Below are 12,108 nucleotides of genomic sequence, written 5' to 3' on the forward strand. Positions count from 1 at the left end.
CTGCTCACATGCTCTACCTTTGTACCACTCAATGAGATGGTCTTGGAGCTTTATGTTATCAGACACCTTTATAGTAGGCACATTATGAAACAACTGTTGGTGCAGTTTAGGCATGGGGTTATTGAGATATGTTACGTGCCACAGGCATAGAGTGAGTGACTCAGCCTTTATAATCTGAGTCTATAATGGAGAATTGGGTGCAGAAGTATCTGTTGTGTTATCAGTACTCAAAAAACACACTTTGTCACTGCAGAGCTCTGTTTCTAGCTCTCACATTTTTATTTCAAGTCTTGTGGTATTGAAATGACTCCTGACATTGATTCAACAGTCTTCTTCTTGTTCAGAAGGACCATCTTCTCTGATATTTCTTAATAATAAAGATAAACTGGTCCAAGCTGACAAGTCAACCATGTTCTAACAGACTTTATAGGTGGATGTAAACCTTCTGGTGGCCAGCATACTTTAAAACAAAACAAAAAACACCCGGAAACATAAAAACAACCCCAAACCAAACAGAGCTGTGCTGCCCTCTGGATAAAAGGTTGTCCCTGGAGTGTGCAGAATGCTGGTAGGGAAATACGAGAGAGAAAAATGAATCCTAGAAACAGTACAGTAAAGTTATGAAACACAAATAAGTTTTAGGATTTCAGAGGAATGTTTAGGTTTAAGTGAAACCAAAGGAAATATGTAGGCTTTTTTTCAAGACAGAAATTTGGTTTTTCAAGGGAGAAATGGCAGACAGAACAAACTAACGTAGGGATGGATACCAAGGGAAAAGGATGAATCTGAAATTTGGGAGATTGAGGTAGTACATTAAAAAGTGGTAATAGACTGGAAATGAGAAAGGAAAAGTGAGTAGACAAAGGAAGGCAAGAGACAAGAAGCTGTGGGATCATTAAGAAAAAATGAAGAAAAGATTGTAAGGGAGAAAGGGAGGTGAGAGACATAGGATTATGACAGGTGAGAGAAACAGAATGATGGTTTTTCTGTGCCAGAGGTACTCTGAGTAAATTAACAAAGGACATCTATATGCCATTACAAAGGCTGTAGAAAATCGTGAGTCACAGTTCATATGTAAAATACTGTAAGTGGGACACTGTAAATACAAGGCGGGATTGTGGAAGTCAGAAAGCTGCTAGATAATTGGTAATAATTATATACAGACAAGCATCACAATTAATCTATAAGTACTACTTTGAGGCCCCAGGTTTTTGAACGTGCTGTTTAATTCAGCTTTTTCTGTTAATCTTTGTGTTTTTCAGGTCACTAAATAATAATAATAAAAAACCCAAACAACACAACCCACAACATTTAAAAGAAAAAGTAGTGATGGTGTTAAATTGATGCACTTGAAGCAGTGACTTTTCTTGAGATGTCTGTTTGTACTTAGTGTAATGGAATGGCTGACAGCTGGTTTCAGTTGCCATCGTGTAATTATGTAGAATAGACTTTTGCGATGACACTATGTCAATTAAGGAATCTCTCACATTCTAGACTACAAAGGACAAAATGACAGTACAAGATATTTCTTCCGTTCTTTTTCGTAAAAAGATAGTGACACTGTGTGAAATTACAGTCCTGTTATGATGACACAAGTCAAATGATGTGAAAGATTTCTGGATTGCTTAAAAATCATCAGCATTATAGTATAGAATATGTATGATTTGATAAGTTGCTGTTATGTTTTGTTCAATCTTCTTCGGAAGATACTTGGGGGGCTCTGACAGACTGGGGGCATTTCTTTTTATATTTGAACTAGTGTGTGTCAGTGTGAAAAATGCTACTTACATAACAACATACTTAAAAAAGTGGATCTTCGATATATGAACATATTTTAATTTGATACATCTTGAGTAAATTTTAAAGCCATCACAGAACATGAACTAGGGAGGAAGGGGTGATATTTTTTCATAGTTTTTGCTATGTCTCCCCCCTTTTTTTAGAAAAAAAGCCCCTAAACCCAGATGAAAAAGAAATGACTTTTTTCTTTTGATTAATTCACTATGTCAAAAAATCCTGATAAAGCCAATGTATTCATTTTTGTTACACAAAGCATAATAATGCGTATTTTTCATTGTTTTTGAGAAAGCTACATTATCAAAACACCCTGATGCATAATGAATTTATATAAAAATCTCTTGAATTGGATTGAAAGAAAAGATGCTATAAGCATTTCCTATCAGGAAATTTATTCTGGTCTCTCAGTATTGATCCTATGCGTTTAAATAAGAATTTTTTTTAAAGTAAAAAACGGTCTCATTTGCATACAAATTATATAATGCTTCCAAATGATACATGGGTAGTTTCTCCTCTGTCTGGTTTCCGCTGATCATTGATGTCTGCTTAAGGCTTGTTTTTGTTCCCTGTGTTAGCAATGTAGTATTTATTGACATTTTGATGCAGGAAAACACAGAACATGCTATCCAGATTTTTTTCTGGATAATTTATTTCTGTGGATGTCCACAGGAAAAAAGATTCTATGAACAAAGGCATGAGCAGATATTTATCTCATTAAAACATTCAGAAACAGTCTAGTTTTAGACTTGTTTCCTCTGTGACGACTGTAAGAAACTAGCCAATTGAATTGTCTTATTTCACTATTTGAAATAAATAAATAAATTACTCCAAACTTTTCAGGTAGCTTGCACCACTTCATGCTCTGGAGTAATTTGACCATTTTAATGAATCCTCACTTCAATTCTGATCCTTTCTCATGTATAGTGTGTGGTGTGTAGTCATCAGCTTGCTAGGTTGGCATCTCATGTCTGTTTTGTTTGCAGCCTTCTACACCCTGCTTTCGTGACAGGTTTTTTTATAAAATGTGAATACTCTGTATATGTTTTATCTTTAATGTCACTGGTAAATGTAATGACAATTAATACATATTTTCAGCTTTAAAAAAATGTTACATAAGCACAAAGTATTCATGTAATTAAACATTTAAGAATACTGTACATATCCTACTGTATGTATACTACCAATTCTCATTACTGTAGTAACACAATGGTTTGCGGTTTTGTAACACAGTTTGTATAACACTGCTCAGTATAGTCTAGTAAGTTACACTGGTTTTCACTGCCAGTTTTTGTCAGGTATTGGAAAACATTTTTCTATCATGTTTGTTTCATTAAAAATAAATCAACATAGTAAAGGCAGGATAAATAACTAAATAGAATGGAAGGACAAAGAGTTGAAGCATCTAAGAGCTGGGCTGCTGAAGTCCTGCCCACAGCCCCAGCCTCCATGCTGGACTGTGTCTGGAGTATCAGGAAGGTTGCAGATGGGCTTGCTCTCAGTCACTCACAGAGTTACAGTAGCAGCACGTGGCCATATCTTTTCACTGATATTGGACAGTATCAGTGGGAACAGTGGTTATGCTGGTGTTGTGGAAGAGGGGGGCCAGGGAATTGCAGCTCTCCTGTGAGTACATAATAAATTCATGAATGGTAAAATTGACAGAGTGAATTTTTTGGCAGACAGGGAAACAAAGGCAGCATTGAACCTCTACTTCCCTTTTCATCTTTAGAGGTGTCCACTTTATCACAGTTGGAGCACCCTAGTCAAGCAGTGCAGAAGACTTGCCCTGTTGCTCCCAAAGATAAGGGAAACACTTTGGATGTCAGGTGTGACTGTCTTTTACAGATTCATAGAATCACAGAATTGTTCTAGTCAGAAAAGACCTTTAAGACCATTGAGTCCAACCATTATCCCAACTCTACTTCTAAAAAATTATTGTTAAAAATTATTTCAGGTGTTAAAGATTAGAAGATATATAAATTTTTTGATACAGGTAATCTAATGCCTTAAAAATTAGCATAGTAACATGTACAATATACTTTTTGCTGCTCTCATTTGAAGAGGATATGATTCTTCTTTTTCTCAGGTGCTACAACTGCTAACACCTCAGAGCTTTCTGAATTAGGACCTCACCTTCGTATACTCCATCACGTTTTCCCCAAAGGAAGAGTTGGGCAGCAGTTGGCCTTACTCCCATTGGGACTTCAGTTGCAGCCTTCTGCCTGGTGAACTCTTGCATGGTGTTCTTAGACAAGTTTCCCTGGATATCCCCTAAATGAGTCATGATCTCAGTCCTATATCCAAAATGATCTTGGTCCCATCTTGCTGAAGTTACTTGCTACTTTAATGTACCCTTTCTTTCTGTAGCATAGATGTGCTCAAAGTTTGGTTTGAGTTTGCAAAACAAGTAAAATGTGCCAGCTGTGTTGATGCTGCTTGTAGTGCCACAGCTCAAGTATGATGTTACACATATGTAATAAAATTAATTTTAAAAAGGAATAGTTTAACAGCTTTGCATTCTAGGCATAATAAGAAGCTTTGTATATTGATTTTAATTACAAAGCCTAAAAATGTAGAAAATCCTTAATGAAGTTACTTAAATGGAAATGCACATTGTTGTAATTGTTTCCATTGAACCAGAGCTGAAGATAATTAAAAATTATAATACTGGGCAAAACAGGAAGGGAATATATAACTCTCACATGTAGTCAATATCAAACTGAAAAAAAGTCTTTTGTCTTTGAATTAATCATTTTGAAAGAAACATTTTCTCTTTGAATTAGTGAGAAAAAAATCTCCACTACTAGTTTCTAATTATTCCTTTGGAGTGAAAAAAAGGAATGGCTAAATGTAATTGCTTGGGGAACAGATGTCTAGTGGCACTGAGATGCTGCAGGGTATCTAGGCTACTCTCTAAGTGCTGCTTCAGAAAAATGTGGGACTCCTGCACTGGCTGTGTCACTTCTGCCATCTTCATGTTCATGTGTTATGAACTTCTCAAAATAACTTGATGTCTGTGTTTTTCTTCTGAATTGAGCTTACAGTGTCTTTACTGGCTGTTTTTAGCAACTCTGACAATCCATGGCATAACTAAACAGTATCTTTCATCTGGAAGAGCAAAAATATTTGCTACTTACTGCACATAATTTCTGTTTAACTAATACCCCTTTACATTGGAATAAAAGAAAACTGGGGATGGTAAAGTGCCTTACAAGTCACCACAGACAAAATGGTTGAAAGTTCTCGCAGAACAATTGCTAAAAGGGATTGCCCATTCTGCCAGAACTAGAATTTCAATGGATTTTAATAATGTCTAAGAAAATCCTATGAAAGTATACTCAGGTTGCTTTTTTGTGTTTCCAGGTGAGAGACGGGCTTATGCTGTGCAGTAGACCAGTATCTATCAGTAAAAAGATGAGTTACATCTACAAATACATTTCTTAAACATTGGCATTCTCTTGGGAATCTCTGGCTGTGTCTATAGTATCAGGTTTAACTTCAATAATTTTATGCTCAGTCTTTTAATATGCTTTTAGTGAATTTGAACCTCCCATACCAAAGTTTTGTTACCTATTATTGGTTACATTTTCAGATCTTGACATGGCTCTTTAAATTCATGACCAGATTTCATCTTTGTCTGGTGTAGCATTCTCTTAGAATAAACACTTTTGTGCACGTCAGTCTGCTTGACAGACAGTAAGTCACAGGCACTGCATAGGGTCTGCTGTGGCCAAGTACTTCATGTTGTTTGGATGCTACATCTTCTGGCTGCTCTGAGTCAGCTGTCCCAGGACAGAGTGGTAAAAATATTTGTTATGAAGAGCAGTGTCATGTTAGTGATGATTATTGAAGACTGGAATATGGAAGAGGTGGTGGAAGAGGGAGGAGACATACTGGTTTTCAGTCTCTCAGGTACTGCCGGTTGGAGAAAAGAGATCCCAGAATTAATTTCTCACTGAAGAAGCTTCTGTGGAACCTCAGCTGTGTGATAATTGTAAGGAGTGCTGTATTGTCTTCTGGCCCTTAAAGGAAGCTCTAGCATTAATCATCTTTGTGAACTTTTCTTGATGGGTCTTTGGAGTGTGTGTGAAGAGTATTAAAATGAAGAAAGAATTAGAATCTACAATTAAATAAACATATGTTGATTGTACAGAAGCAAAGATAGAATGTACATGGTTTGCTTTAATTACCCCGTAATTTCATTAATGTAAATGTGAACTACCTTCCGTAGTTCTCTGCCTTTAAATGAGGCTTTAGGTACTCCTGGCATTTCCTTTGATTCTCCCTCTTAAGAGAATTAATTATCCAGTCTAAAAAAAACAACCAGGGGTTGTTTTCTTCTGGCACAAAGCACTGGGAGCTTGCTGTTGTCCATTTCTTAGATTTTTATTACAGAAATAAGTCTTGCTGACTCTCATGGAAACTGTTCCTTTTATGAAGATGTGCACTCAATATTGAGAATCTTGAAGTTGTGAAACGTACATAACATCTTTAATCAGTTCCCTTGTTTACTATTTAGGGAAATGGGAAAATATGTGTTTGCCTTGTCAGTATGTGGCTGAGGAAAAAGAGTCCGAGAAAGAATTCAGTAGTGCAGTAGCTATGCGTAGCTACACGAGAAATCTTCTCCTCTCTCACCATGGGTCTGGGACAACTGGCACTACTGATCTGGTGTGAAGGACAGGCATATCTACAGAGATGGTGTGCACAGATGTGGAAAATAAGCTTTTCATTCCCTGTGTCATAAAAAATGGATAATCTAACTGACACTCTGTTCAGACCTCCAAAAAGGGTTACAAATCAGCTACTGCCCAATTGACCCAGAAATGGAGAAAGTATTTACAACTGCATAATGCAGAAGCTGTAGTTTTTGAATGCAGTTTTCTTAAGCCACTAAAAAGACTATAACCACTTCAGAATGAAGATGCTTTTAACAATTTTGCAAGCTAAGAAGAAAAGTTTTATCTTTGCATAATCGAAAATTTTGCTAACCTTCTTTCCCGTGTCTTTGACATAATGCTGCATAATGTGTTGGTACATTTAAATAATGTCCGTGTTACTTAATATTTTTATATAATATTCTACTAGTCAGTTAAAGAAAAATATTTTGCATTTTTTCTTGAATGTTTGAATTTTTGCTTACTTGTTATTTCACTCTTTCTTTTTTCTCTTTTTGCTCTTCTCTTCAGAACTACTATGGAGCTGCCAAAATGATTCTTTCTGACAATCCACTTGGCCTGACGTGTGGAATGGTGTGTCCAACATCAGATCTCTGTGTTGGTGGCTGCAATTTATATGCCACAGAAGAGGGACCAATTAATATTGGTGGATTGCAGCAGTTTGCTACTGAGGTAAGTAGGACTTGCAAATGTATTAAATTCTTTCTATGTACCCGTTACTACTGTCTAAGTGGTTGTCCTTGTTAATGATTTCCTAAAGAAAAAAATGGGTACTAATAAAATAAAGGCATAAGAAGTTAGAATAATTGTCTCTTTTCTTAAAGCACTTTCAGAATCTTAGAAATGCTTTCATAATGCAATACTTTATAGGAACATAACAAATACTGTTTGTGAATGAGATGGGTCTTTAGAAACACTAATAGTTGAGACAATTCATTTTATAGTGAAAGATTTATCTAAGCCAGGTGAAATAGTGGGTATTACTGAATTAGGCTGCATAAGGAAGAAGATAAAGTGCACTGGCATCTGTAGCTGCATGTTAAGGGGATGTAGAACTTTTCTGGGTATGAGTTAGATCCTGTAGCAGAAGTAGTGTGCTTCTGTACTGGCTCTGTGCTACTGAAACTGTCTGTTTCAGACAACACAGACTTTTTACTGTCCTGTTCTGCCAAAACTACGTAAATAAGTAGTTCCAGGTTTACCTGGGATATATGTCTATATACATCTATCTAGATAGATTCAGATGCCCACACATGGGTGTATATGTAAACTTATTAGTTCATAAAGTTATGTGTATATTTTGGCTACTGAAGAAAAGGTTGTTAATTGCAGCTTGATGTTAGTGAGTCTTCTCAAGGGTTTCTGTTCAGGTGCAAGTGCATTATTTGTGACTATGTAGTTATATATAATTCTCCAATTTTTATCTGAAGAAAGGCTGCTGCTCATTTGTTAATTTCCTTTGAGGGTGTGGAGACTTTGTATCAAGCTCATTGTCTCATCTGGCACCTGATCTGAGCTGTCTGAAATATCTTTGGGTAAAAATTGTGATTTTGGTCTCTACAAAAGTGAGGAAAATGTGGCTATATATATATATGCATTAAAAAAGGCCTATGTCTATGTTAAGATTGCACATTTTTGTACAGTCCTTAACTAATGAGCATGTCCCCCTTCTGTACATTGAGCCATTTGGCTGATCATATTTACAAACATACGGTGAAATTCTAGTCAGCTTTACAAAGCCTGAGAAAGGAGACTTTGCAGGACAGACCAAAATAGAAATATGAAACAATCTGGAAGTAACAGATATGTCTACGAGACCAATTTTTTTCATCTGCTGTCATTCATAGACTTCACACCCCCATCTCAATGGCTGTGGGTCGTGATTTGATGAGCAAACAGGGCTGGCTACCTGCTGCAGTTCTTCTCCTTTTATCTTTTTGAATCCCTCCTTTCTTCTCTCCAGGATACTTGTAAAGCTTCAGGAGCAGCTGCTAAACCTTTCTGCTAGCTCTTTCTGAACATTCTTTCCACTCTGTCATTTAAGTAGCTATCCACTTAGATTTTCCTCAGATTTGAACATACAAGTGTAAGAATCAGTACAGTGTGGACAAAAGTTCTCATTTACAGGATGAGGCTAGAGACACTAAACTGTATTTGTTTCTGTGTGTGTATTCAGTAGTTGGGTTTTATCTGTCAAGATGCATTTTTATTAGCCTTTCTTCTAATGGCCTTTATTCTTGATATGTAAAAACTTAGTATTTGTTGCAAAGCAGAAGACTTTTTTTTTTTCTTAAAAAAAATCCTATTAAAACCAAACGAAAAGAAAAAAATCAACCAGCTGTCAAGTAGATGATAAATACAATAGTGAAATATTACTGTTTAGGAACCAAATACAAATAATATTTGTTAAAACTTGGTTTGTCTCCTTTTAGCCTTAATGCTATGATTAATAGAGAGAAATTCTGGCTTGATAGATAATGCTAAATAACTGCCATTTTTCTTCAAAAATCTTTAGAAATATATTAAAAAATATCAGTGCTAGCACAATGATTGATATGAAAACTGCAGAGGATTAATAGCTCAGAATGGCTTTGATCCTAATGTTTCAAGTTGGTTTAAGGTGATACTTGTGTTGAGAGTTCCAAGAGAAGAAAATTTCGACACAGTTCTATTTAGTACTCTAACAAAAATAATGTTTCAGTAAGTTCCTATCCTATAATATTTTTATAATATCCTAAAATTTTAAAATTAGTTGTTAATAACCCTTAGATTTACTGCTGTTCAACAAAGACTTTATATGTGTTGTAGTACTCAAAATTAATAATAATAGGCAGTCAGTTTTATGATATTTTATTTAGCTTTTATTTAGCTAAATTTTACAGGGAAAATGTGTATAGTTGAAAAAAAAGTATGATTACTTACAAGTAACAATCATAAAAATATAGATTAAAATACTGAAGAAAACAATAAGGTACTACTACTCATAAAAACCTAGCCCAGATACTGTAAGAAAAGTGTGTTCAGAACTTTACCTATATGACTAAGTAACTTAGCAAATTGTGTAATTTAGGCATGCAACATGTGTTACTCTTAATGAGAGCTGCATGGTAATTCTCATGCGCTGTGTAATAGTTTGTCCCACAGGGGCTTATTTACTCAAAGCTCTATTGTGCATAAAGCCAATTTTAGATTATTTTTTTTCCTTGGAATTAGTCTGAGGATCATACACTTGATGCATTACAAGAGCGAGCAGTAATAAAAGGCACAACTGCTAGCTGTGATAAAAGATAAAATTGCAGTAAAGCAGGAATGTGGGTTTAAAGTGGAAAATATGAGTATGACGTATGCCCCTTTGTGCTTCTGAACAATGACAGATCATCTGTTCATACTGCAGATAAAACTCCCTAATTGTAAAATATTTGTCTTGTATATGGTAGGGGAAAAAAAAAAGACACCTCATGCCTCCTGCATTTTTGTTCTACCCTTCCATATAGTTATGTAACTATGTTAGGTTCATTCTCAGTTATAATCCAGCCTGAAAAAAAAATGTGGATTTTGACAAATCAATGTTCAGGTGAAAAAAAAGGAAATGTCTCTTTGTATTTGTGTTGTAGAATTTGTATACTGGGATGCTGTTACCACGGTAACTGTTGCATCAAGAGAATAACATGGAGTAAAAGCTCAGTATTATAAATGATGAGTGTCAAGCGCAGGTTACACCTGCTACTACACAGGTCAAAATTATATTAATGTCTTTATCTGTCTCCTTTGCCCAAGTACTTTAGAATCTGGAAACATCTCTAGTTTTGGAACACGAGTTCAGTGAAAATATACTGAGATTGTAGTGACAATACATACAGGCATGAGTTACGTGGCTGTCAGTCCCACAAAATAAACAAAAATTACTGGTTACTCAAGTACAAGTTTGTAAGCTTGCAGTAAAAGTGTGATCTATTCTGTTGTCTGTTTTAAGAGTCCTCAAAATCTTACATTTCTGGATAGACATTGCATCTAAAGGTTCTCCTGTGTTTCTAGTTAATAATTCTGAAATGAGCAGTACAAGCTAAATAGAAAATGTATTATTTTAATCACTGCATACTGGCTTTAAATACTAGATCATTTAGTACTGTGTCTCTTGTGTCAGCTACAGTTCTGATGATTTGTTCCTCTCTGGAGATATATTCTGGATACTGTTGCAGAAGGAAAAAAAAATTGAAAAGGGAACTTGATGTTTTTCCTAAAAGATGCATTGTATGAGCTTACCTGCTGTTTACCTGGTTGCATCTCAGCAGGATGCCTGGGCTGGGAGGTGGGCTCTGGCCACGGTCCCTCTCTGAGTGCTGAAACCTCCCTACTCCCCAAAGCCACCACAAGCAATGAGGCAACTGCTTCCCAGAGCGACTGCCATGGAGAGGTGTGCTACGCTCTTGGGCTGAGTTCCTCTTTTAGCTGAGTATTGGCAGCTCTGATCAGTCTTAACATAGGTGGGGGGAGAAGGTCATTCTTGTGGAGCTGCAGCTCCTGCGGTTGGATGGCCTTGGGATGGCTGCCTGGGCCCCTCACTGTCACCAGCATGGATGAGCAGGCTGCATGAGCAGAAGAGGATTGTTTGAGAAGCTAAGACAGCAGGAGAAATAAAGAAAACTCTGACAATATTGATTTTTATTTTACACTTTTCATTAAATTTTATCTTGTAGGGCATGTTGAAATTTATAATAATGAATTATACAATTTTAGGCTTGTCTGAAGGGGTGATGTAGCCTTCTACACCAGTTCAGGGCATGAATCTGAGGGCTTCCAATTTCTCAGGACAATGCTGAAAAGTCTTTACTTAGATGCTTTAGGCCCTAGTTGTGTCAACACTCACCTACTTGCATAAAAGTTAGCAGTATTAAAACTTCAGCTGTTAACTTGTGGAGGGAGGATCAACAAATTTTCATAACTAGCTAATGTCTGTGGAAAAACTGCTTCCTGTACATCCTGTGTGTGATCATGTCATTTGACAGCTCCAAGAAGATTATTGAGCATATAATTTGTTTTATTAAAATCTGTGAAGAATATTATTTTCTCCTTTAAATATTCTACTGCCCCAGATTAATGTAAATGAGCCTGCAGATAGATATCCATGGAAACTAGTGGGAAAGTGTGAAACCAATACAATTAGTTCCTAAATATTACAGATTGCGTTGCCTTTATTTTTCTTTCTGTGCACTAGCAAAATCTGATAATCCAGAATATATGAATCTGTTTAATACTAAAATAAATACCAGCTAGATGCTAATGTCTGCATCAGTAGGGCTTCGATATCTCATCATCTTAGTGAAGATAAATCAGGGTACACCTGGCTGATGCACTTACTTCTGTTATGTCTCTTAAGCATGGAAGCAAGCACTATGCCTCAAGAAAATGCAATATTTAGTTATGAAGTTGAAACTTATGTTACTAAAATATTAAATTTTCCCCATATTTTTGTATCTCGGCCTTTTCCTGTTGATTAATGTATTGTGATGAAGATGAGAGATTAAACATATGCACTTCTTACTTAAGAAACATTACTACCTGTGTTTTGTTTTGGAGACTACCAAACACGCTTTTTAGAAACCTATTTAGTTTCATAGGATTAGGCAAAGGT

General features: G+C 36.0%; 1 protein-coding gene across 2 annotated transcripts in view; it reads left to right on the forward strand.

Annotated features, from left to right (window-relative positions):
• DPYD (dihydropyrimidine dehydrogenase) overlaps positions 1 to 12,108 on the forward strand; it is a 335,213-nt gene that overhangs the window by 96,640 nt on the left and 226,465 nt on the right. For both annotated transcript variants that reach the window (XM_051624784.1, XM_051624785.1), the window contains exon 5: positions 6,987 to 7,148. In XM_051624784.1, the coding sequence (XP_051480744.1) occupies positions 6,987 to 7,148 (162 nt within the window). The remainder of the gene's footprint in view (positions 1 to 6,986; positions 7,149 to 12,108) is intronic.

This window comes from Apus apus, chromosome 7 (assembly GCF_020740795.1).
Source record: "Apus apus isolate bApuApu2 chromosome 7, bApuApu2.pri.cur, whole genome shotgun sequence".
In the NCBI taxonomy this organism is placed as follows: Eukaryota; Metazoa; Chordata; class Aves; order Apodiformes; family Apodidae; genus Apus; species Apus apus.